The sequence below is a fragment of the Doryrhamphus excisus genome, chromosome 3 (assembly GCF_030265055.1).
Source record: "Doryrhamphus excisus isolate RoL2022-K1 chromosome 3, RoL_Dexc_1.0, whole genome shotgun sequence".
NCBI classification, from domain to species: Eukaryota; Metazoa; Chordata; class Actinopteri; order Syngnathiformes; family Syngnathidae; genus Doryrhamphus; species Doryrhamphus excisus.
The window spans coordinates 5,481,985-5,504,586 of record NC_080468.1 but is presented as its reverse complement, the minus strand read 5'-3'; the positions used below and the strand labels follow the sequence as shown (position 1 = coordinate 5,504,586).

General features: G+C 42.5%; 1 protein-coding gene across 5 annotated transcripts; it reads right to left on the bottom strand.

Annotated features, from left to right (window-relative positions):
• Nucleotides 1-414: 414 nt before the first annotated feature.
• On the bottom strand, nt 415-20,888 carry per2 (period circadian clock 2). 5 transcript variants are annotated; one of them, XM_058067812.1, is made up of 24 exons: nt 20,722-20,887; nt 16,572-17,111; nt 13,259-13,351; nt 13,013-13,167; nt 12,810-12,931; nt 11,711-11,912; nt 11,406-11,457; nt 10,856-10,998; nt 10,640-10,718; nt 9,832-9,938; nt 9,586-9,739; nt 9,387-9,498; nt 9,167-9,316; nt 8,998-9,070; nt 8,747-8,924; nt 7,800-7,924; nt 7,438-7,638; nt 6,330-6,593; nt 5,245-6,164; nt 4,844-4,960; nt 3,941-4,160; nt 3,672-3,861; nt 2,228-2,378; nt 415-1,025 (listed from the first exon to the last, which is right to left on the bottom strand). In XM_058067812.1, exons 2-24 carry the CDS (start codon nt 17,018-17,020, stop codon nt 885-887), a joined length of 4,398 nt encoding a protein of 1,465 aa, XP_057923795.1. In that variant the 5' UTR covers nt 17,021-17,111; nt 20,722-20,887; the 3' UTR covers nt 415-884. The 5 variants fall into 5 exon arrangements, with proteins under 5 accessions (XP_057923795.1, XP_057923797.1, XP_057923794.1 ...); XM_058067811.1 differs by having other exon boundaries at nt 419-1,025; nt 5,245-6,167; nt 16,572-17,114; nt 20,722-20,888; XM_058067810.1 differs by having other exon boundaries at nt 420-1,025; nt 5,245-6,167; nt 20,722-20,886.
• Nucleotides 20,889-22,602: the final 1,714 nt, after the last annotated feature.

Genomic DNA, 22,602 nt, shown 5'->3' with positions numbered 1-22,602 from the left:
ATTAGCTTTATATTTACTCTTTGCACCCAAAAAATAATCATATACAAGTTAATGTGGTAATATTACTCGAAATACAAATAGTGCCAGATAATATAAAAGCTAATTTTAAAATCATCATTATATTAACAATGCACTCATAATTAGAAATTGATTGTGCAGCTGGGATAGGCTCCAGCATGCCTGCGACCCTACTGAGGATAAGCGGTATAGAAAATGAATGGATGGATGGTTGGTTTTTCCTATGGCTAAATCTCTTATGATATTCAAAGTGTTTTCCCCCATGCAACACTTTGAAGTCCACCATAATTGTCACCTTTACAGACACCACCTCTGCTTTGAAGTAGTCTACTTTCATGTGGCACCGCTTGTTTAGTCCTGCCAGAGAGGTAAAGCACTATGGAGGGATCACCCGGCATGTGTAATCAAGGGCCCGGCATCAACTTCAGTAGTTCACTCTGGTTTATTGGACAATTTGCAAAAACAGAAATGAACAAATTGAAAAGGGCCAATAGAGATAAAGATGAACACAAATCCTCATCCTACCACGGCGCCCCGCAAAGTGCACTTGTGCGTTCATATGGTGCTCCAAACCCTACAGCAACAAAGTGTTGTTGGAAGTCACTCTCTACTACTGCCATACATACTTTAACGTTGAATCCAAGTTCCCTTTTGCACATCTGTACATAAAGCGCTGCACATTTTGAAACAACAACTGAACACTGAACATTCAAATAAATAATTAAGAAAATATACATTCTACAATAAATCAGGATTATTACAGCAAAAGTGAGACGGGTATTACTTTGGAATGATGGGGGTGTCTGACGCTGCTGTGTTCAAGTCCCTCCTTTGTGATGTTGTGTTTAGAGTGTACTTTGTTGACATCAGGAGTCAGGAGAGGTGATAGCAGTGATGCTGGAGGGCTCTTCTCTTGCCGTCTGCTGGCAGCTGAGCTCCACAGGCTCGTGATCTACAAGGTCCAGATCCGGGAGATCGTCGAGGTCACCGTTGCAGCAGGAGCACACCTAGATGACAAAAGATGTTTTAAACAAAAACTCATCTTCAAGCCTCAAGTTCATATCATAGTCACTGGCCATTTTATTGATCCAATCCAATGAACAATAAAACATGTCAGCCTTTTTACAAGGACTACTACAGTAAAGATCAGAAATACTTGGTTGCAGATGACTACAATGCAGCCCATCAGATATCAGGAGGATTTTTTCCTGCAATCCAATACACAATTAAGTAGAGTGAAACAGTCTTTGTAGAGCAGTTGCGCCACCCAGTGGAAAAAGTGGTCCACTACAGTTTCAAAAGCTATTCAACACTTAATAACAAAATGTCATAAATTAATCAAAATCAATCAAAGTATACATTTTGGCTCCTGGAGTAGTCTCAAGTACTCTAAACACACCAAAAACATTTTGGACTTGTAAATAATTTGTATTATTATGATTTTGACCTTTCTCTTTGGGCTTTTCCCTTCAGGGGTCTCCACAGCAAATCAATTTGCTCCATCCAACCCTGTCTTCTGCATCTGTCTCTCTCACACCAACTACCCTCATGTCCTCCTTCATCCATAAACCTCCTCTTTGGTCTTCCTCTACGCCTCCTACCTGGCAGCATCCTTCTACCAATATATTCACTATCTCTCCTCTGGACATGTCCCAACCATCTCAGTCTGGACTCTCTGACTTTATCTCCAAGGCCTCTAACATGTAATGTCCCTCTGATGTACTCATTCCTGATCCTATCTATCCTGGTCACTCCCAATGAGATCCTCAGCATCCTAATCCATCATTATTATGATTTTTATTATTCCTGTTTTTATTATAGTGCATTTTATACAGTAAGTGGCCTTTGAAAACATCCAAAATCAAGCATCACAAAACAATGCAAAAATTCATTAACATATATAAATATAAAAAAAAATAATAAATACTATTTAATTACAGCAATAAAAACAATTTTGATTTGGAAACTTTGCTTGACTGGTCACTTAAATAATTTTATATATGGAAGAATATGTTGTACAATCATTGTGTCAACAATGAAGTGGTCAGTGAGTCTGCTCCACATTACAGATTCATCTCAACTCCTTTACCAAAAAAACAATTAAATACTATGAAAGTAAGAAAATGTATCACAAGGAAACATGGTTTATTTCTTCCTACAAATTGACGTACCGAGGAGGCAACATCATACTAAGCATAGAGAGGCGTACCTTGACATCAAGGACTTTAGGCAGACCTCCCTTCTTCATCCAGTGGTGGACTTCAATCAGCTCCTTCTTCTGCTCCTCTGTAAAATGGGGCTGGTTCTGCTGCATCAGCCTCAGCTTCTCGCGATCCTTTTTGAGGACCTTCTGGATGTCACTGCGTGTATAAACATGCACAGACACACACACAACTTTTAGCCATATACATACTGGTGATGACTGTTCAGGTTGTTCAAGTCAAGTGAATAACTTCAAATGGTACTGCGGCACAGGAAGTGGTGAAGTGCCAGAGGTTTACACAAACTGAAAAATTAACAACAATTTTCAACCTTATCTGTAGAAATGGAGGATGAGTAAGCCTTGAGAATTCCTACAGATGTGCCAAATACCTACTCTGTCTGCAAAAAAACAGTGTTAGGAATACACTGCTACTATAACCTTGTGAGCATCAGTTGAATAGCATTGAACTGGGAAAATTAATGTGTTGCTACAAAAATGGCAAGAAAAAAGAGAATTCAAAATGTTTTTTTTGTTTTTTACCAGTAGTGTATGTATACTACTTTTATACACTACTTCCAATGAATGAATGGTTAGCGTGCAGACCTCACAGCTAGGAGACCAGGGTTCAATTCCACCCTCGGCCAGTTTGCATGTTCTCCCCGTGCATGCGTGGGTTTTCTACGGGTACTCCGGTTTCCTCCCACATTCCAAAAACATGCTAGGTTAATTGGCGACTCCAAATTGTCCATAGGTATGAATGTGAGTGTGAATGGTTGTTTGTCTATATGTGCCCTGTGATTGGCTGGCCACCAGTCCAGCGTGTACCCCGCCTCTTGCCCGAAGACAGCTGGGATAGGCTCCAGCACCCCCCATGACCCTTGTGAGGAAAAAGTGGTAGAAAATGAATGAATGCATGCCATGTGTGGAAATGACTGGTCTTCTATTTTCAGAAGATCTATTATTTAAAAGGGGGTTGTGGTCCAAGACCCGCTGCGAATGATGATCTATTTTTCATATTCTAAACCAGACATCACCAAATGGCAGACCCCCGTCGGGACCGAGCGGCAGTTGGTGGACCCAAATACCTCAATTATTACGGTTACATGATACCAAACCCGGTCACTCAAAATGACCACAAAAAAAAACTATTTAATCAGCGCATAGGCAGAGATCTACCGTAGAAAGTACAAACGGTAGGAAAATAAAATAAACTTCCACAAAGGTGTCCAAGTATATTGGGATGTGTACAAGTACACCACCAGAGGGCATCAAAGAGCCAGTAGGCACACATTTAAGATGCAGGTCAGTCATGATTGACCCTGTCACAGAATTATGCTATCACTTCAGTTAGCCAGGGTATGTATCATACAGAGTAGTGTTTGTAATATTTTGTTCGTGTACACAAGAGGGGTAAACATCATTGTAAGGGTAAAATCTAATTACTACTCACCGACAAGGGAGCTGATAGGTCATCATCACCTTGTCATCGGTGTTGGCCATGAGCAGCCATATTGGATCCTGCAGTGCGTACTTCATGAAGTCGTCGCTCTGCTCCATCTCACTGCTGCTTAAGTGACCTTTCACCTTCTGGCTGTTCTGGGACGAGTCAACACTGCCAAAGTATTTACTGCTGTTGCTACCTGCGAGGAAAAGCAACACGTTAGCCAAGGTTCCGACTTGGTATTGATAACTTCCTATACGCATTACAAATGATCACACCTGTCCTGCTACCAGATGTCCCGCTGACCGAGGTTCTGCTCTTAGATGTTCCGCTGTTGGACATTCCGCTTGCCGAGGTTCCGCAACCGTTGGACCGAGAGCCCATGGAACCGGAAGTGGCCGAGCCGGTGCCCGAGCAAGAATCTTCATGCAGGATGATATCCAACATGTCGCTAGAGGATGAGTTGGCGTCGCTGTTGTGGCCATCACGGCGAGACACCTGGAAGAGAGGAGAGACATGGAGCGTTAGCATTATGAGTGAGACAGCTGATGTCACAACAGTGGTTAACTCCTGTGGCTTACAATAGAGGCGACTATGTATTTGCAGTATACTTTACAGAAGTGTTTAAGTAGTGCACAATACTATTTATTGTCATTGTAAGATAGCATACATCCATAGATTGCATTCATGCACATTTAAAAAACAGAAAACTTAAATGTCTTCCATGTAAATTGTACACTAAACTAAAATACAAGAATATCCAAATGTGTATGCGAGTTATGCACACCGTGCATTAAAGTAGTAGTTATGAACATTTTTTTGCTCCCGTGCTCCCTTTATAGGTGTACAATGTAATTTCACAAAAATAAATCAAAGTTGCATTTGTTCCTGTTCTAACATCGTGTCATGAAATAGCACATATTGTACCGACTGGTCCACCCAAGATTGTTCCATTACAAGTGTACCATCAAAAAGTTGTTTTTTCATTGTTGCTTCAATGTTTTGTTTTTTATGTCAAGTTTTGCAGCAATGGTCTGTGATTAGTTTAAGTACGCACATCATAAGCTTAAGAAAGTGAGGGAGGGAGGAAAAAAAAGATATATTTAAAGTTGTAATGGACATATGGAATTGGGTAGGTATGATATTGAACAAGGGTGGAGCTTTTTGGACGATTAGCCTACCTCAAAGCTGCAAGCCAGCAGCCTAGAGAACACTTTATCCCAAGACAAACTCTCAGAGACACAGGACGTGTCCTCGTAATACAACGGCCCAGGTGGACCAGGGAGACTGAGAGATGGCTAAAGGGTGTAAGGAATAATGACATCACGTGTTAACACACCCAGGGCCACATTTCATTTTTGGACTTCTTGACTGATTTTGAGTTTATACATGGCATAGAATTGAATTATTCTGGAGGTATCCCTTCCAAGAGACAGAGGAATAACATCCCAAAGACTCACAATTGTGGCACAATCGGGACATACAGACATTACAGTTCATTGTGGGAGATCTGGGGCAGAAAAAAAACGGCACAGGAATAAAAGCAGAGGAGGAAAAAAAAAAGTGATGTTTCCTTGTTTACCTGCTGCAGCTCCCTTTCTTTGGCTTGCACGCCGCTGCCTGCTCCCTTCTCTCTTTCAGCTGCGTTGCCGCCTTGTCCTCCAGGGGGCAGCATCGTGCTGTCCTGCCGGTCCACAGACAGCTCCAGCTCCAGCAGGTTCAGAGGGGAGCTGCACCGAGACTGGAAGAGCGGAGGGGAAGCCCTGCTTCCACGTCCTCCCCCAGACTGTGGTGTCGAGGAGCGAGACTGTCCGTCCACAGGGGCCTTTGGGGTTTCTGAGGACGGAGGGAAGTAGAAGGATGGCGTCATGTAGCCCACCTGAGGGGCAAAGGGGTTCTGGGTATTGAGCTGGGTCTGAGTGCTGAAGGGTGGCGGTGCCATGAATGTTCCCTGTGAAGGAAAAGCCGGTTGACAATAAGGCGGTGCCTGGCTGGAGAAGCCCCCAGTCTCTGGGTGGTACATTGGCTGCTGGGGTGGAGGTCCAGCGGCCATGGGAGGGTACATGAAGTTGGGGAGCACCAGAGCCATAATGGGGGCGACCATGGGTGCAGTGTAGGGTGTATGATGGATGCCTGGTGGGCAAGTTGGAGCTGGGATCCCTTGATTGTCAGCAAAGCCTTGCATAGTGGGATCCGTGCGATGAGATATAGAAGTGGCTCTTGGGTAAACCTGGAGGGGGTAGCCAGGGATTACAGCAGGGTAGGCCACAGGGAACGTGGACTGGGATGTTTCTGAAGGAGACCAGGAGGTGGGGTTAAGGCCGTGGTTGAGGGGGGGAGCTCGTGACTGTTGGTGGTGATATCTTTGATGGGACGCCGTGCTGTCTGAGGACTCCGTCTGCTTGGCTCGCTTCGACTTGGTCTTCTTATTGCGGACTCCGCGCCGCCCCGGGTTGGGTCCGGCGACCGGACCACTCTGCTTGCTGGGTTGGGAAGCTGGTACTGCTGTGAGGAAGCAGAATTTGGGAGTTATCACAAAGAGATCAAATAACCAAGTAACCAACATGATAAAGAGGACTACTCATGAGCAGATTCATACCAAAATATTGATACTATATACTCCACTAAATATATGCTGACATGTGTTAGTGTGGTTTTAAGCAGTACCGTTACAGGTGACCTTTTCCCTCTGGCGCTCCAGGTACTGCGAGCAGTTGGCTTTGAGGTTTGTGAGTTTGCGAAGTTCCCTAAAGCGGTAAAGGAAAGCTTGCTCCTCCTTCTGTGTGTGGGCTGCCAAAATCTGCTTGGTCAAGCCCAGTTTCTTGTAAGACTCCCTCTCCTGGCTGGGAGGTCCCACCGTGCAAGGTGGCGCGGTGGAGTTCTGGGAAGATTCTAAAGTCTCACCTGCACCTGAGACATCTTCTATGATCTCTGCATGGATGACAGAGAGCAAATAATTGTATGGTTCCACAAAGAAATACACTACATGTATGTTTTTTAGCTATCTGTGTTAGCATACACAACATGGCAGACTTAACATTTAGATAATGAAACCTTTGACACACAAAAAATGCATCACAGTGGTCATGTCATCAGAATGTATGGAGGACGTTCTCCTATTACACACATTGACAGTAGATAACATTACCAACATATGCAAATGTCAAGCAAAGTGTTACATGAAAAGTACGCAGATACATTTACAGTGCTGTGAAAACTATTTTTTCCCCTTCTCCTGCTTTATTTTCTCTTTCATGGCACATTTGCAGTCTGGTTAGGTTTGAATATAGTTTGGGAATTAACACCACACAATGCATTATTTACTCCAAATAGTTTAAACTGCCTATTTCTATTTATAATTTTGTATAAATTAAAAGTAGTCAAAATTAAAATGATTGAATAATAATAATTCAATAAACAATGTTGCAAATGTGCTAAAACACCAATGTAATTGTGATGCCCACATAATAAACAACATTTTTCTTCTCTTCTATCAAAGAGAATTGTGCTAGTTAAAATATAGTTTGCAGATTTAAAACATCAAAAATTCCATTTTGGAAGCATCCATCAATTCTCTATATTGCAGTACTTGTAAATAAGTTGCCAGTGGTGCAGTTATCGTTATTACTCCTCATTTTGAGTGGACAATATCACATGATTTGGAATAATTAGGTAAACGTGTCTCACATTATTTTGTCCAAGAATGTTATTGTGACAAATATGCAACAAGAGAGAAAACCCGGTGGACAGGACGGTTTTTTTCACTGCACTGTACCTGATTCTTGCTGAGGTTTCTTGTCCCCAACATGCACTATGGTGCTACTGTAGCTACACTGGCTGGTTATGGACACCACACTTTCTGGTTTGTTAGGTAAAGGTAGGGGCAGCGAAGTGCCCACTACCGCGGTGGCCGTATCACTGGGCTTTTTGTCTTCCAAAGTGGAGAGACGGGACTGATCCTTCAACAAGGCTGGTTCTGCCAAAGAGAACAGAGAACAAAAAGACACTGACTTGGGACTGCCATTTTAGTCTTGAGAAAAGATTTAAACCGAAGGCCTCAGAAGGTTGCAGTGTTTTTCTTTTGTGATGAGATGATATTGTTTGCCATTTTTATGGAAGTGATGAGGTGGAATGTACCTTCAGAAACCTGCACGGTGGTGCATCCTTTGTGCTTGTCCTCATCAGAGTTAGAGGACGTGGTGTTACAGGAGGACTGGCACTTCCTCTTCAGGGCAATGGGAACATTACAGTTCTCCAAGTACCTACAGTTTGGATCAGAGCACGACAGTCATATAGGATCACATTTTGACACACTCAAACACAATGGTGAAGTTGGAGTTAGAGCAAATATTTTGTAAATGCTCTAATTACAGCCGAGGTGTTTACCTAAACTGCACAGAGGATGGGACATTAATTAGAAGGAGTCAATAACTGGAGAGAGGCTGCTATGTCTAAAATTGGAAAACGGAAGAACTTAAATATACTGACAGTCAATAGAAACTTTGAGGTCGAAATTAATGTATATTATACTTGTAGGAGGGTTGTAATTATACCTTGTGGATTTATTGTTGACTTAGTGCTCGGGTAGTTGAGATAATTAGTTGTCACAATTGATTGTACATGGTTTGGACCAAATACACATTGCACAATAGTCAGTGGGTGCATAATTTGAGGAATGGTTTTGGAGGCCTATATAAAAGGCCCAAAAAAGGCCAGCATTGTTAGTTCAGTGAACAGCATCATGCCACGTCTACCACGTGAACGTCATCTCTGGGCACTGGGTATGGTGGTGGCCGGTTTGAGCTACAGTAATATAGCCAGGACTATCGGCTGTTCCCAACCCACAATCAGAAACCTGCATGACAGGCTCTGTTGATGACGGACCACGTCCATGGCGAGAGACAGTGACAACTCCCGACCAGGATTGCTACATCCGGTTGCAACACCTTTGGGACCGGTTTTACGGGAAACAACCGGCAGGAACAACACCCGGATCAACATCCCCACTGTGCATCGACCTGGTATTGACAGTTGTGACTTTGTGCCCAATTAAATCACATTAAATTAAAACAGTAAGTTTGTACCTGATAACACTGTCCAGACAGCTGATCTGTTGGTAGGAGCAGACAGTCTGATCATTCAAAGACACCTCTTCATGGAAAGAGGGTCTACTTTCGTCTGCCAGCGTCCCCGTCTCCTTCCAGTTGAGGAGAGTGGCAGAGTCCTTGGGCCGAACCACAGCAGGGCTCTTCTGCACAGACTCTATGGGGAGAGGGCAGAGGTTTGGCGCACTAATCATCAGTTTCCAAAGTCAAATATTCAGATGTGGACTTACCAATATGAACGTTCTTGCTCTGCTCCTGGCTCTTCTGTAGATGAACTCCCTTGCAGATTTCCTGAAAGGTTCGCTATGACACAGACAATAACTTCTGTTAACATCTGGAAGTGAAAAAAGCAGTTCCAGGATCCTATTTTCTGAGGGTCCACTATATAGGTTCACTCACCGGCCTGGCTTTGCTGCTTACTTCGTCCTCCTCGAGATGGAACTTGCTAGCATTGCCATTGTTGAGGCTCTCACCCGAGGAGGTCATGCCCAGGAGATGGTCAGTGTTGTTCAGACTTCGGTAGCTACTGGACCCGCTGTTATGAACCGGCTGATGCATCAAAAATAATGTTAATGACGAACTCTCCCTTGAATCTTATAATTTTGTCGTTATCTCCCACCTGCAGAAGGAGTCTGTGGATTTGCTCAGTGATCTCCTGGATATCAGAGTCCATGGTCTTCTCAGCACCAGCCGAGATCGGGGCCATAAATACGTCCTCATTCACAGGTCCCCTGGAATCCAAAAAATAAAAAGTTAAGATGGAGTACATCCTAAAAGTCTCTTGCGTTATGGATCAAGGACCAACACGGTGGTCTTACGTTCGCACTTTGTGTCTCCCGATAACAAAGGAGACCTTGCGGCTCCAGGGGTTGACAAAACTGGACCAACTGGTGTCAAGGATGACATACTCGCCATTGCGTGCACAGAATCGGATAGATGAGTGGTCAAATGGCTGCCCTGCGTATTGGAGGACTAAGACGCAGACAAAAGGTATTATCACTTAGGGGACAGATCAATTTTCTTGATTCAATTTTCTTCCACTTTTTCATATTCCATCAACTCACTCTTCCTGTGAATGGCCAGCATGATGGGTCTGTCATTAGGGTGCAAGTGAAGGAGGACCGGCGTGCCAATCAGGTCCTGGGGGAGGTACCCTAGAAGAGGAACTGCCCTGAAACATACAATACATATACCATATTTAGTATGCTATTTTTATATTATTTTACAAATTAAAATTAATGCCAAAATCTCCAAATTAATCTCCAAAATTGATATGCATTTACAAACCTATTAATTACTGGCCCGTGGATGGGGCCCAACTGTACACTATATGCATGGACAGAAGTATTGGGTATTTAAGTTAAATTAAATTATTTAATTTAATTAAAAGTTAATTAAGACGCATTTATCAATACTGCTTTTACAACGCAGAGGAAAAATACATCCGAAATTTAAAATCTGACATTGAATGATCAGTTCAACAGCACAAGCATGAGTTCCAACTTTAACAATATAAATCCATCTTTTTTCTGTACAACTAGTCCTCGTCAAGGTCATGGATAAACTGCATCCAATCCCAGCTAACGTCGGGCGAGAGGCGGGGTACACCCTGGATTGGCAAATATGGACAAACAACCATTTATTTTCTATTTATTGATTATTCTATTTATTTATTTGTATTTTTTAACAATACCTTTTTTCTTTTATCACTGCACAAGTGATGCACATTGTTACTCACTCTATATTCTGTTGTGGATGTTGAATTGTGCACCTGTATTTAAGGAATATTCCTAAATGTAATAAATAATAAGCATGCCCAAAACAAACAAAAACAATGACCATGCTGTGACATTTCTTGTTGTCGCCGCTTACCGTTCATCCACATCCTGAAATACACAACTTGGAGAGTGTGTGGTGGTGAAGATGCGCTTGTCAGTGGGTATCCTGGGTGCTATGAAAATGTAAAAAAATAAAAAATAAAACCCCAAACTTTAAGAAAACAAAACATGAACACTATCATCTATAATATTTTCAGGTGTTAGGCCTTGGCTGGAACCAGAAGTATTCATTTAGGAGCAGTCTTCTTACCATCATAACCCGAGTGCACCCTCTCCGCCAATAAGAGGCAGCAGAACTGGTCCTCAGAGTCAACTGTGACTTGGACCTTCATCAGGTATGGAGTCATGCGGAAGGGATAGTACTGCAGGTCACCTTTACACTCCTTGCCGCCACTAGAAACGGAGGAAGACTTTCAAAATTTTGAACACTAACAGGACGACATGTTCTTGTTTGTCAACAACATTTTAATGTAGTTTTGTAAAAAAAAAAAAAAAAAAAGAAACACTACTTTTTCTCCACATTTTCCCTAAATGTCTCGGTGAATAATGAATGAATCTTATAAGGAGATTAAGGAGATGAATGAGTTCATTTGCTATTGACCCGAATTAGGACTGTTCAGCCTGTTATGGGTGTGCTGAAGTGACAAACAAACTATCATGGAAAAAGAATTGTGAGATGCATGTGATGACATAAATTAATAATAAAAAAAACACCTGGAGTGGAATGAAAGCATGAATAGAAATGACAAACAGGTCTGAGCAGATGGTCCACGACTGTGACCGAGCAAACGTCCACCCACCTAATACGGCAGAAGAAGGACTTTTCCTGCATGCAGTCAGGTGGTGATGACTCTGCAATGGGAAATACGACATGTTTCAATTCAGGAGTAACACGATATTGCCCGGCTTGTGGTTCCTGCAGGTGGTCACAGATTTTCATTAATGAGCAACTCTTAAGTTTATAGGCAATGATGTTAATGGCAATTATTTTTCCATAAAGGTCGTCGTCATGTATAGGCACAGGATGTGTCCCAGCAAAATCAACATGACCTGTATCAAAAAACGATGTGAAAAGTGTTACTTTACCAAGTAGGAGGTCACCTACCGGCTCCAGTGCACATGCTCCAGGATGGCAGGCGGTAAGGTGTGGTGAAGCTGTAGAACATGCTGACATCCTGTGGGATCAAGAACTCCACAAACTTGCTGTTCTTGAACACTTCCCTTTTGCAGTTGAGGATAGAGGCTGCCTGGTCAGAAATGTACACAATCCTTCCTGTGATGAGTGACACGGCAACCGCAAAAATATCCTGTTGGAGAGACGATCACAGTTAAAATAGTGACCATAGACATGTGAAATGTGTAACGCATGGTTGGATCGCATCACATTGCACTCTGCCAAGGCTAATTGTCAATAAAATTCAATAAAAAGAGTGGGGGCTAAGAGTATGTCAGAAGTGATATTATAGGAAGGACGTTTTCTTCATAAAGTCATGAAAACCTATAGCTTAAAAGTGACAGGATAAAATTATTATTAACTTATTATACCGTCATTATGAAGTCCACTTTACAAAAGGGGAACTATAGTATTATGCTCATTTTGGGCCCTTTGCATTGAGCCGTGGACTCCTATAGAGCACCTACACACAATAACCGCACAGGAAGCTTTCTAAGATCTTCCAGAATCTGCACCTATTCCAGCTGTATTTCCTTGGATTCCCAAAATGCTCAGTTTTAATTTATTCTACACATGGCTCGCCCTGGGCACGCCCACTCCACTGTGATTGGTCTCACTCAGCTTGTACAGCTAACAGCTTGTACCAGGGCGCGCTCATATAAGGAAGTCACCGACTTGGAGCTGATGACTTCTCACACGGCGGTGTGAGGAAAAAAAAAAACTCTGAAACCGAGCGTTTAGAGCTATCCCAAACTTCTTTCAGGGATCACTTCCAAATACACAAACCTCATTATTTTAAACCTTGGCATCAATTAACACGACAATACAACATTCTAACAACATTTAGAGGTCAGAAAAGCATAATAGGTCCTTTTAAGTGCTGTAGGTTTTGAATAACAAATGCTAACTAAGCAACCAACAAAAGTCTGAGGTCAACTGTTGTTAAAAACACAAAATACCATTTTTCTAATTTCACAAAGAACAACTACACACCTACTTGTAATAATGATGTTATAACTCATTGACTTACATTGTTCTTGAGGGTGTATTCAGAAGTAATGCTGTCTATTTCCTCTATGGTATATGAAGAAACATCCAGGCCTGATGGTTGACTGTCATTGGTCATCAGCAGCTGGTAATACTCCTCATTGGCTGCACAAAAGCAATTTCCAATTGACGTTTACTGTTAAAAGCATTGCTTAGAAAGACTACTACAAGTGACATGGACTTTACCTTCCACCTGCTTGACACAGCGCAAGGCATACTTGAGGGTGTTCAACGTGGTGGATTTGTTGTTGTGTCTCTTCTCGGTCGGCAGATGAAGCTTCAGCTCCTTTAGGGTTTTCAGCACCTCCTTCTGGGTCTTGGCTTTGGCAGATTCTTGACTGCTGCAAGTGGCATATGCACATTTTGGCCCGTTCAAGACGTGCACGAGAAGGATAAAATAGATGGCTTCATAAAGAAGCTAGGACGGCCTACCTGCAGCCACTGGTGGATGGGTTGTCCTGCTCGGAGCTCAGCAAACTGAAGGCATTAGAGCTGCTGGGGGGAGATGGACTGTGGGAGTTGGAGCTGAGGGGTGGACAGAGGAGCAGAACAGCATTGATGACTGAGTGCATTGTTCTTTTGAAGTGAGTTTGGGCCAGGTAAACAAAAATGAGCTCAAGCAAAGGCAGCTACGACCAAGATTTGATGTTCTTAATGTTCCATGTGTGTTATGGTTGACTTAACACAGTGGTATGCCTATTTTTCACTAACATTTCATCTACACCTAGGTGAGATGCCGCTCAAGGTGGTCCTAAGGTGTTCTGGTTACATAAGAATGAGGAAAAACTGCTGTACTGCAATTCTGTATCTCACAGTTTGCAGTGTCTTTGCAGCTGATTTGGTGGAATAGAATACGTAACACGCACATGCTGCTTTGTCTCTTTTTGGGAGAGGGATGACAAAAGAAGCCTACTCCAAGATGAAATGTCAGCATCCCCTTCTGGAGAACCTTAATCAGGGTCTCGCTGAAAGGGTCCTCAGCAGGGTGTAGGGAGAAATGAGGTCATGCAAAACCATGGGAGGAATAGGTAGATAAGTATCTTGACACTGATAAAAACAGCCCACTTGAGGCTGTAATGGCTATTTGTTACAGACAGCACTATGTGAAAATACACTGGCAATCTTTCACTGCTCACTGTATGGTCTCACTGGTCAAATAGTCTATGAACATTATTCAGAGCAGGTGTCCGAGTCTACTAGGAAATAGAAGACAACCACCTGCTGTCACATGACTCAATTAACCAAAAGCACTAATTTAAACTAACCGCATACTCTAGGACATCAGGTCAATCTAAAAGAGTTTGTGTGTGTTTCTTTAGATTAACCTACAAGCTTAACAAGTCTTAACAGGCCAAAATAGATGGTGAGAGACTGACTCACAGCTCCGGTGCACCTAAATAGAAAGCTTATCTGGCTATAAATAAACAACAAATAGCAAGTACTATAAGGGTGTGTTTAATACTGTTAAATGGAGAAATGCGACAGCTGCTTTTAAAGTGGCCAGACCCAACATGGACTAGGTGAATAATTAGAAGGCCTTTTATGGGAGCCTAATTAAATGGTAGCGTGTTAGCTTCCCTGCATGAAAACAATTCTAGTCACTAAACTAATAAGTAAGCAAGCAGCACTACTTGTCCTTTTGTCCTTTTAGTATTGCAGTAACCATGAGTTTGGTTTCCTGCATGCTTCCAGAAAATATAAGCATTTGCTCTATATTGATTAGCATTTAAGTAAAACTGCATTGGAGTAAAATGCACATCTGGATTACAGGAGAAATGGCTATTTTTAATATACTTAATTTCAGTGTAAGAAGACAATTTCTGGAAGAGTCTCCAACGATGCAAAATTGACTTTATGATTTCTGTGTGTCCGTAGAGTTTGAGCAACTTTTGCTCCACTTTAACCCAAGAGGTACTCAAACGCTTTTGAAGTACTAAAAAAAAGCCTCTCCATCATAGAAATGATACCATCTCTGACCCGCACCGAGCGAGAAAAGCCCGTCCCATGTGTACGTTGAACATTTTGTTACTTCCGCCAAGCGCACCCCAAAGCGCAGGTGCAGCGCAAAGGTTATGTCTTTGCTTGCGTTTATTTTTTTGTTTGTGTTCAAAATAATTTGAAAAGCTCCGAAAGTCAGAGGTCATAAGTCGGATGCAAATGTTTTTAGTGAATATGCTAATTTAGCATGGTTTAGCTGTTATGCTGTATGATGTAATGTTAGCACTGTAGCTCAAAAAGCTATGCTAGTGTTGCTAATGTCTGGGCCCTCCAGTCCCACGCCACAATGTTACATTATATTGTGATGGCATCTACTGTATTACATTGGACAAGTGCAGAGTTACAGTGTGTGTGTGTGTGTAAAAAAAGCTGATAAGCATTAAAGCTAGACACACAAAACGACTTGTTCCCAGTGGAACCTCTGAGACATTGTTAAATACTACCACCTTACTGAGCAATAAGGCTTAACCAAAGACTATTAACAGCTACCTGTAATGGCGACTCTCACTATAAATAGCCTGCTTACGCAACTACTAATAGAAACACTTTTGCAAATAGCATCTTCAAGTGCAAGAACAAAGTGAACATGCGTTGTCAGCTGTGTCTCAAGTTTGGCTAGAGCAATTGGGTCAAGGAAAGATGTTGCCAAAGGAAAGAGCTTTATGTGGCAACAAGGGAGTCTGTTTTTGTCTTGACCAGAGTTGAAGATCAAGGCACAGTGACTTGAGGAGGATGTTCGACGTAATTGTGGTTGCTCAAGAAGGTCTAGTTCCTGTCTCTCCCTGGAAAAGAACATCTTCCTTCCTTAACATGCTGATGTAAGCCTGGACACTCACCCTAGTCTATGAAGGGTTTTGCCCTCTTAGTTGAGGATGTGTCCAAGATGGTGCCAAACGTGTATTAATATGTAACAATGATGACGTCGCATTGCAAATGCCGTTGCTACGTGCATGTTCCACTGAGGCGGGAGTCAAAACGTGACAACATGCACCACCAGTGCCAAATGTAGAAAAAAACCCAAATGCGTTGCTAAGATGATAAACAAAGACTTTCAACTGTGAAACGCGGTCCCTCTGGCTTTGGGAGACATCCAACTGCTGCTTTGCCAGATGACGCAAGTCCGGACTTCCTACTGAGAGCAGCAGTCATTTGGTTTTCCCTGGACTGGTCTCCTTTCAAGAGGCTGCAAGCCTTTTTCGTCATTGTAGAGATAGATGTCTTGCCCTTTTATGAACTTTAAGAAATATCTCATATACTGTACGTATATTCTCTAATAGCCTCTACTTTTTTCCACACACTTTCAACCCTGCATCCAACTAATTCATACCTAAAAGTACTACAGTAAAGACATAGAGTGCAGTGAGGAAGTAGTGAAGTAGACATCAATATCGCATTTTAAAGTCTTATGCAGTGATCGTGTTTTGATCTTACAAATCTCAAGTATGCTTGATCAAGTGTAGAATTGCTACACTTTCTGCTACTGCTTGGACAAGGACAGCTGTTGAACTCCGACGGGAAAAAGTGGCTCACGAGTGATGCTGTGAACACTGGTGTAGGTATGATTGAAAGGTTTCTAGTGGGTCGGTGTAAATATCCCATGTTCCAGTATCCCACCAATCTCCTTATACTCACATACATTCAAAACTCGGCCGCCTGCCTCCTCACACGTATCCTTTCACAAGACCACAACACCCCTGTCCTACTTGCAAAGGTTACGTACTTGCTACTTAAAAACACATTCACTCACCTCTTGTTGCTTTCAGCAGATTCCAGCAAAGCGGAATCTTTGCTGTTACTATTGGAGCTGGCCACCGACTCCAAGCCGTTGCTCTCATTGCCGTGGCTGTCGTTTCCATGGCTCTCGTTGCCGTGCGACTCGGTGCCGCTGCCGCTGGACCCGCTACTTTTCATCTCAACATCCTCCTCCGGAAGCGTCCGGGAGCGGGTGCTTTTGCGATGGTTGCGTGACGAGGTGGGAGGGTCCTGACCGCTGCTGTCGCTGCCTTCCGACGGCAGGCCGAGGTCAGGCCCACTTTGGCTGTAGCTGCTCATCCTCTGGAGCTGTGCCATCGAGCTGCATCCCGAGGCCCCCCTTGGCATGGTGCTGCACGACGTGGACACTCTGCACGCTGGAGATCCATCCTGCTCCTCCAGTACTGAGAAGCAGAAGTGCTTGGAGTCTGAGTCTTCTGACATCAGGATGAGTGCGGTCTTATTCCTGTTGCTGGTGAGTGGACTGAAGAGAGAACAATCACCCCATTGTCAAGGTGCTGCTGTTGGTGGAAATCTGCTGAGGGAAGAACATTCACGTCAATAATGAAATGTTAGCCTCACAAAACTGTTTACCCCTCACATTTCAGCAGCCATTTTAGTCTCACTGTATCTTCTCTAGGAACAATACTACAGAGATGAAGCCTATCCACTGAAGTTAAGTCATCACAAAGCCATTATTGCCTATATACAGCAGCTGGCAACTAGGAGTGTCACGAGATCTTGCAAGATTAAAACATGATATTTCTCGTTTAATGGAAAAGCTGTCTCACAAGAACAGGACAGTGAATGATAATGCATGTAATATTGCCTTGTTGTGGAACCCAATATCCCCTACTGGCAACATAAGTGAGCACATCTCACAGTGAACATGTCTAAATTGTGCCCACAGTGCCAATATTTAGTGTCAGAACCATTGCGCTCTAACACTGCCTGAATCCTCACGGAATTCACTGTTCCACCCCCCCATGATGACATCTCTGGTGGAACTGGTTGACGTTAATCACATTGTGCTGCTCCTCCTTTCCAACTGAGGATGCCCCACAGGTGAGGGTTCAAGTGACGAAAGGGACCTACTTAACTCCGCCATAATCTTCAGCTTCCTCGGCAAGTTTAGCAAGGGGCGGACTTGTAAATGTATAGTACACAGCGTAAAATTAAAATTCACATTTCATCAGTGAACAACGGCTTCCCTTTATCAATGTTAACAACCCTTGCTTGATTATGGAAAACAATATATTTTCACTCATTTGTGTCGCCAGGCATTCAGACAATAATGACTGTGGGTTGTCAAATTTAATCTACAGTTAATCTACCTTACTACTCTAAAGTACAAGTTAAATTTCATTCCTCTAGTATTGTCCCTTAAGATATACAGTACTAAAACGGTTGCTAGAAGGTGAGGAGTTTACTATTTTTTAGGAGATACTAAACATTTGTTCAGTGAAAGGTCATAAAAGCTCAAAAGGTTCAATGCCTTCTAGTCTGGTGCAATAGAGCACATAGCAGGGTTCATCTTGTGATCTCCAGTGAAAGTATTGCCTGGCTCAAACAGTGTGGCCTTTAAAAGAAGAGCGGGTGTGTTCCATCTGAGCCCTCCCACCAACCCTTTCAAAAAGATCAACCATCAAGGGTCAAACGCAAGAATGTCATCTCGGTTGTGTTGGTTTTGTGGCATTATGCTCTCTTCAATAGGAAAACGCCATCTCCAACAGTGAGACAACATGACAGAAGTAAACGGTTTGCTAAAACAACACTGTGTGTCATTACATTTTAAACAGACGGGTGGACACCTCAACAAAGGAGACCAACAACATCTTGACACTGATGGTAGATGATTATGCGGTGAATGTGGGCGTAAGTGGTGTTTGGTTGGTTTTTATTGGGTGTGCTTTCCATTAACATAAACTTTAAATTATGTCAGAAAGAAATTAAACCATGACCATGTGTCTCGTCCGAGAAAATAATTAATATGAATACAATGACTTCTCGTCTGACTTGACATTTAATTAGAGTAAACGTCATGACTGTTTCCAATCATGACTAAAGATGCTTCATCCAGTCCATGTGGAAGGTTTCCAGGTCAGACCAAAACAATACTATGATTATTCATCTAGGACCATAAACCAACAGACCGTTATTGACCCGTTTCATCCTGCTTAGCAGGTGCGAGTGGGGCCTGAGGACTTCCTGAGTGCTCTACTCAGGTAACCGGCTACCCTTCTCTCCATCGTCACTGTGACATCACTGCAACCTCGCTTTTGAGTCCGCTGCACTGGCAAGAACACAAGATGTGACACCTCTAAAGTAAATGTTATTCCCGTCAGGATGCACAAAGGTTGTGATGTAGGGTGAGAGAGAAGTGACCATGATCATTGAGAGGGGTACAAACTGCACACTCACCCTAGAAGGTTAATTGGATACAATGAGGCACATAAAATAATTATAGGTTATACATGAGACATTTCACTCATTTAAAGTTGCTCCAGGCTGAGGAAGGGATGAATGGAACAGCTTCCAATTGGAAACATGTTTAGTGTGCCATTAAGAATCAATGAAAGTCCTTTTAAATTCAAAAGTGTTTAAGGATTGCTGATGCTATAGGCCAAGGTTGTTCAACTGGCAGCCTGTGGGCAAAATCAGGCCCATAAATAACACCGAGTAACTTCGGTTTAAAAGGAAAAGGCACTTTTTTTTGTATTGCCACAAGTAAGACTGATAGTGAGCCAGTCAGTCACTGTACTACATTTAAAAACAAATGATATTCATGCTGAGCCTTGATGACTTGAATACAGAATTTCAAATTCAGATTGTAGAGTGAGCAGGTCAAGACACTGATTGTACTTGGCATGTAGTGTAAAAGTGGACGGAAGTATATATATGGCCAATTAGAACCTGAATGGACTTGTTTCATCACTGTCTCCAAGCAACTTCTGTACACTTTCTCACGCTCAGGTAAAATCAAAGCAGGAGAAAAATAAAATGTATACTATACTATACTATACTATACTGAATATACCAACATGCAACCAAAGGTGTACTTATTGGGAGTACAATAAACAGTCACAATTGTATGTGGAACCTATGTATTGGTATTATGAATGTTTTTTTCTGAATTTCTTTAGGAAAAAAAGACAGAACACAAATGAATACATCTTTGCTTTGCACAATGCTACAGAATGTCAACTACTGGTACACTAAAATAGTTGAATATTGATACTAGATATAGGTTAAACATAATTTATATAAAATGTACTGGTTATCAGACGGGGGTACTAGTACTAGTGACAAAAATAAGAGGAAATGTATTTCATTGATAGGTACTTTATCTAGGAGATTGGTAAAGTATCTAATCAAATATGTTTCCTCTTGTTATTTTTGTCACCTTGCCCTGTGATTGGCTGGTGACTAGTCCAGTATGTACCCTGTTTCTCGCCCGAAGTCAGCTGGGATAGGCTCCAGCATACCCCCGCGACTCTGGTGAGGATAAGCGGCATAGAAAATAAATGGATGGATTTTTCTCACTTAGAACTGGTGACTAGTATTTGATTGATTTACTTTGTTAATCTCCAAGAGAAAGTATCTATCTCATGAAATACATTTCTTCTCATTTTTGTAACTAGCACTAGCAAACAAAATCCATAAAAGAAGCCCCAAAATCCCAAAACAGGGTACTAAGGATACTGATGCGACAGTGTTATTTATTTATTTTTTTATATCTACAACTTCACTTGAAGTGTATGTAAGAACTACTAATAAGAGCACGCATCCCGGCAAGAGGAGCATCTCTTGCAGGAAAAGTCACTAATCGTTTGTGCATGCCAAACTCCACGGCCATGTGCTGCAGTCGCTGCTCTTTATGTAAGGTGTTGTGTTGGAACTTTTCATGTGACGACAAACCCAAAGAACGTCTGACAATGCATTCGACAGCGCGTTTTCGACCCTCTACTGTAATACGACAAGTGTAAATCTTCCATATATCAAGTTTGACATGCAAAGTCTGTATTGTGACTCCAAATACATTCACTGTGTCAGCCGTCAGCCTGTAGTCCACTGACACAGTTATGCAACTTAGCCTGTAAGACGCCCGTGTCTGTGAGAGTAGTGAGTTTTAGAGGTCCACGTACCTTACAAACTGGACGATTCTGGTAGCGTTGTGGAGTAAAAGGTTGCTTGGTTTGAGGTTGAATCCAAACAGTAAGACAGTACTTGGTCTACGCTGTTCCGAACACACCTGCTATCTTTCGACTCTTCCACTCACTACGCTGACGCTGCCGTGCAGCCGGGTGACCTCATTTCCATCTACTCCTCCAATTCCCCGCCCCTTAATCTGTTTCCATTGGTTCAGAGAGCTGCCCGTCTCAGCGTCATTGAGCGCGAAACCAATCTGCGTCACTTTGCCGGAGAAGAGGGTGGTTCGCTCGATTTAATCATAGAGCCACACCTCTGCCAGTGTATTTACATAAGCACGTCACTGACTTCACGTGGTGCGGGCGTGAGAGAGGCCCCGGCGAATCACCGCCACGCTGCGGTTTGTGAATGAAGCGCCGCCGATGGTTGGCCAGTCGCGGCTCAGCTCGGCGCCTGTTGTATAAATTGTTATACAAGGGTGCGTTCACTGCTTACTGCAGACCAACTTCGCCAGACACTTGTGATATAACACAAGGTGAAGTCAATTATAAAATGATGACAGCACATTGTGACTCAACACAGCATTTGGAACCTGTTAAAGCATGTTTATACCGTAGCTTCATAGTAGCATGCACATATGCAGACTGTCTGCTTCATACAACATCATGTTGCACTGTGTTCATGTTAGACACTTTATCACACCACAGAAATATAGAGATAGGGATATTCCGCATTGAGAGGTGAGAGTTCAGGATGACAATAATCGTTACAAGTAAGCTGAATTTCACCTTATAAACTTTGAAAGCATGTTAAGTGTGTCAGTACCTTTTATACAACTTGTTCTCTAACAAATTCACAACATGTGTTTAATATATTTCCTGGTTCAATTAGAACTCTTCATCATGCTGTTCACATTTTGATGTCATGAGGCCAAGATGACACCTAGTAACAATTTCTCAACAGGGCCTCCCATTTCAAGGCTGCAAAAGTGGAAGTGGCCACTGATCTTGGATCAGATTGATATAGATACAGAGAGGCTACAGGAAGAGCTGTACTTATAGGTTATCACATGGTTTGTCTGGTATCAGGCTTCAGTCTCGGCCTGATACTGGCACGCGGGGGCATGATACTGGGCCTGATACCAGACAAACCATGTGATGATGTTATTATCACATACTATTTAACCATGAGCTTATTATCACGTACTATTTAATCAAAAGACCATTTTGTTTCCAGAAAAATTTCAGTTTATTACATGTATTATATCTAAACAGTGTAAACACAATAATTGCAAAAATATTTCAACAATAATATTTTATCAACAGTCTTATCTTATCAATTTAAATGTCTGACAATTAAAGTTCCATTAATCAAGTTTGGGTTTTTTGGTGACTGGAGAAGTACTAGGCACTAAGCACTCGTGCGCTGTTCTCTGATTGGTTGTTTCACGGGCACGATACCAGAGCAGCGCGCTCTGAGTGGACAGCTACGGGGGCTGATACTGGACATGGTTAAACTCTATATTTTATCAGTATCACTGCCCTGGGCTTTGACACAGTATCATTTCGGCCTTTTCCCGTATCATTCATGGGTGGTTTCTAGGGTACAGGGACAATTAATACTGTAGTATGTGATAAAATGGTATACTGTATCCTTTATGTGTAAATGGACGATTCGTTACTTATTAGAGAACAGTAAGTTGCGCAAAAAGTGCGGACACATGAAACCTCAGTGTCATGGGTTAGCATGGAGCTTATCCCAGCTGACTTTTGGGGTGGCAGGGTGCACCCTGGAATGGTCACCGGTCAATCTTATGGCACATATAGACAAACAAGCACGCACACTCATATTAGTCTTAAAATAATTAGAGTAATACC